The 4,254-nt window shown below is 24.8% G+C and overlaps 1 protein-coding gene across 2 annotated transcripts in view; it reads right to left on the bottom strand.

Annotated features, from left to right (window-relative positions):
• The window catches only part of LOC126900647 (elongation factor-like GTPase 1), a 15,877-nt gene extending 13,412 nt beyond the window's left edge, over positions 1-2,465 (bottom strand). The window contains exons 1-3 of one of the 2 annotated variants that reach the window (XM_050676520.1): positions 2,019-2,465; positions 1,822-1,961; positions 1,625-1,756 (exon numbers count right to left, since the gene is read on the bottom strand). In XM_050676520.1, coding sequence (XP_050532477.1) covers positions 1,625-1,756; positions 1,822-1,961; positions 2,019-2,262 — 516 coding nt within the window. In that variant the 5' untranslated portion in view covers positions 2,263-2,465. The remainder of the gene's footprint in view (positions 1-1,624; positions 1,757-1,821; positions 1,962-2,018) is intronic. The other variant, XM_050676519.1, reaches the window with a different exon arrangement.
• Between the last annotated feature and the right edge of the window lie 1,789 nt (positions 2,466-4,254).

The raw sequence follows: 4,254 nt of genomic DNA, 5'->3' as shown, positions 1-4,254 counted from the left end.
ATTTTTTTCTATTTAATAATATTTATTTCAAACTTGCAAGTTGAGTTAAAAGTTATGGTAATAAATTCATTTTTTTTTTATTAAAACTTTCACTTTAAAGAACAAAAAGAAGTAGGTTCAAAATGATTACTTTTAACATATTAAAAATCAATAATAATTTGAAAATAATTAATTATAAAAATTATATAATATATAATTAAAATAATTACTAATCTGGATATAATTAAGGAAATAGGAGTTGATGTTGGGTTGGGTTGGTTACATTTTTAACTTTATAATGCTATAACTCATTGAAAAGTGTACGAATCAACACAATTTTTTTATGAGAAATAATATTTTTTAATAATCCCTTTTTCATTCGACATACTTTATCTTAATCAGGGTATTAATAAGAAACTAGCAGATAATGTAGCTTTTGTAATTATCCACCAATTTCTTAGAATTAAACACTATCTACTGATTTGCATCGAAGCGTTTCTTATGATAGTGATTTTAATCACTGTCAGATTAAATCTATACTGGACCCAACTATGCAACATCCCCACTATGCCGCGACCCCACTGTGCTGGGTTTTTTTAAATTAAATATTTTGTTAAAATAAAAAATTTAATTTTATAATTTTATTTTGGTAATTACAAAATATTTTATAAATTGTACATTTTTCAACAATGTTTCATACAAAAGTTAATTAAAATTTGCTTTACAAAATATTAACTTCTATAATAATTTTTGCAACTAATACTTTTCTGTGATGTGTTAAATTTAACTTAAAATTAGTTCTATAATTTATACATAAAAATATTACTTAATATTACTTATATAATTTTAAGTCTACATGAATGTCAAGTATAAATCGTTTTATCATTTTTAATTTTTTTCTTATTAGATCTTCATTTACAGAAATGGGGTGACAAAATATTCACTGTGGAGGAAGTGTGAAATAGAAGAGGAAGATCCAAATAAAATTATGTGTGAATAAGACAATCTGTAAATGTGAGGTATGCACAATGGACCTGCAGGTTTGAGTGTACAGGCAGTTCTTGCTTACTACTCTAACAATTAAAACTAAACCAACTATTAGGGCTTTTAGCCTCAATTTAATGTATTTTACACATACTAAGATGTTAAAAAGAAATGATTATTTAATTTTAAAAAATTTCATTATGATGAAACCTTGTTAATCTAGACTCAATTATGCACAATTATGATAAGACAGGGTTATATTAGAATGAAAACTCAGGCAAAACATTAAATAACCTAAGTACAGTCTAGTAATGTACTCCAATATAATCCTCTCATCATAATTGTACATAATGGAATTCGGATAATCAAAGTTTTACTGCTTTACCTATCTAAAACGTCAACATAATAAGCATTTTTAGAACTATTATTTAAATGAAGGCATAAAAATGGGTGATCTCAGAAAATTCTGGGACCACCCTATTCATTATATTTTAGTCAAATATTGAGGTTACTATTGATGTACTCATCACAGTTGATGAATTAGAAAGAACAAAAAAGGATACAATCTTTATTTTTTTTAACTAACACTATTAACTACAGATAAAATCATAGTAAATTTTGAAATAAAATAAAATTATTAATTAAATTTTATAAGCATTACCTGTTCAAGTATTTGAGTGATATGAATATATGCATCTAATGGTGTTAAATTTAACTCCAAGATCAATCTATCTATTTTATTTAATACTAAAACTGGTTTAATGTTTTCTGACCATATTTGTTTTAAACAGGCCTATTTAAAGTATTATTTTTTATTAAATAATTAAAAATAACTTTAATAAAGTTAAATATATTTACTTGTGTTTGTGGACAAACACCTTCTACTACATCAACTAAAATAATGGCTCCATCACATAACCTTAATGCAGTAGATACTTCAGAAAAAAAATCAATATGTCCAGGACTATCAATTACGTTAATAAGATGTTCATAGTCCTCTATAAATAAATAAATACTATAAAACTTAAAATAGTAAAAAATTTACTCTATATTACGTTTATTATGATATAATGCTATTGAGGAACTTTTCATAGTTATTCCTCGTTGTTGCTCATCACGTCTACTATCCATATATCTAAGTTTACCAATCATTTTTTGAGATATAACTCCATTACTTGCTACCAATGAATCAGCCAATGTAGTTTTACCATGATCAACATGAGCCATTATACAAATGTTACGAATAGAATTGGGTTTATGTTGTAGCTCAATGAGCTTATTTTGAGTAATACTTCTCATTTTTAATTTAATTATTAAAACATATAATGAATAAATTTACTCACTAAATTAAACTTAGAAATAATTTGTAGTCTGAATATTAATTTTAATATTCAAATTAATCATTCATTAATGCATTAAAGAATACATATAAATACATATTTAAACATACATAATTTAAATAAGAATTTAATTTATTGAAATGAATGAATTACAATAGAAATATAATTTATATATAAAAAACAGAAAAAATTCCCAATATACAATACATTTATTGTGCGAAATTCAAATTTGATAAGTAAAGAAAACTCTTATATCATACGTGTGTAATACCTTAAAACGATTAATTCTAACCTAAAAATTGAAATATATCAAACCTCTCTGTTTTTAAATATAAGTAACTTGGTATCATTAATTACATGACTAAAGTGCAGTAGACTCAAGTCTGAAGCTATTATTTTAAATGAAAACCGAATTGGTTACAAAACCAGCAGTTAAATACATTTTTGAGACAGGATTTTACAAATCTAAATCGTCAACAACGCCACACAACGACCCAATTGATTAGAAATAATTAACTATAACTAATGACTACAATAAACTGAAAAATGAATTAAATTTTCCTTCAGGGTAATCTGAAACGAGATAAGTGTAAAAGAAAACTTATCTAATTAAAAAATATTATTTTAAAAGCTATTACTATATATATACAAATAAAAATGTACTAGGGTGAAGTAGAGTATTTTTAAATACGTTTTAATAGATAAATGCATAAGTTTTTATTTCGAACTTTCATTTAGACTTTTGTTGATAGCAACACATATAGAACCCGCGAACTTTTCAATCTAAAATAAGATCTGCTAAATATTCTAAGTAGGGTCGAATTAAGACGGATGGGCTAATGGACGATACTTTAGATGAAAAATATCGCTCCTACCTCTAATGATTCTAAGAGAAAAAACAATTTACAATTACCACATTCGTTTACATTTATCCTTTTAACCTTATTTATAAAAGTAATTTAATAAATTATTTATACAATCATTTTTTAATTGGAAATTTAAATGTAATTTACGTTAATACTGCACAAATTGTAAATTTTTTAAAAATAATTTAAATTAAAATATTAAACTTTTTTCAGATATTGTCCAACTCAGAAAAAAAAAGAATTTATAATTACCCTATTGGTTTACATTTACCCCACTTCAATCTATAGCTATAAACACGAGAAAATTAATTTTTTAACTCGAATAAAAATAGATAGTAATTTCTCTTCTTAAATAAATACATGAAATTTTTTTATTTATTATAATACAAACGTAGAATAGTGGCATATTTACATATTTAATTACTTTTTTTTACTGCTAATTTAAATGCTAGTGAAGCGAAGAAAAATTGTATGAATTCATACAAGAAAAAGGTTTTTTTAGACCACGCACTTAAACAATCCTACCTTTATTAAAAACAATAACTTTGTGAGAGTACATAGTTTTTATTATTTTTAGAGTGCATAGACTCTAAGAGCTTACAACAATACAACTTAAACTGTATTAGCCATTAAAAATTATAGATCAGGGGTTGCGTTGGTGAGCACTAAGAAACAAGAAAAAAACCCAGCACAGGGGGGTCGCGGCACAGTTGTGACGTGGTATAGTTGGATCAAGTATAATGATATCTGACAGTGATTAAAATCACTATCAAAAATAAACGCTTCGATGCAAATCTTTAGATAGTGTTTAATTTTAAAAAAATTGGTGTTTTATTCCAAAAGCTACTTGATCTGCTGGTTCCTTAATATCTCGATTAAGATGAAGTAAGTCGAATGAAAAAGGGTTTATTAAAAAATATTATTTTTCATAAAAAAATTGTGTGGATCCATAAACTTTTCAATAAGTTATAGCATTATAAATTTAAATATAATATGAATAATAAAATCGAGAATTTTCACACGAAAATAGCATTTGGTAGCCATTTTCGCCGTGAAGAAAAGTCCAGAGGTCAAATTTTTTTTTT

This window comes from Daktulosphaira vitifoliae, unplaced genomic scaffold, assembly GCF_025091365.1.
Source record: "Daktulosphaira vitifoliae isolate Bord-2020 unplaced genomic scaffold, ASM2509136v1 Scaffold_3, whole genome shotgun sequence".
Taxonomy (NCBI): Eukaryota; Metazoa; Arthropoda; class Insecta; order Hemiptera; family Phylloxeridae; genus Daktulosphaira; species Daktulosphaira vitifoliae.
This window is presented reverse-complemented; position numbering and strand designations above follow the sequence as displayed.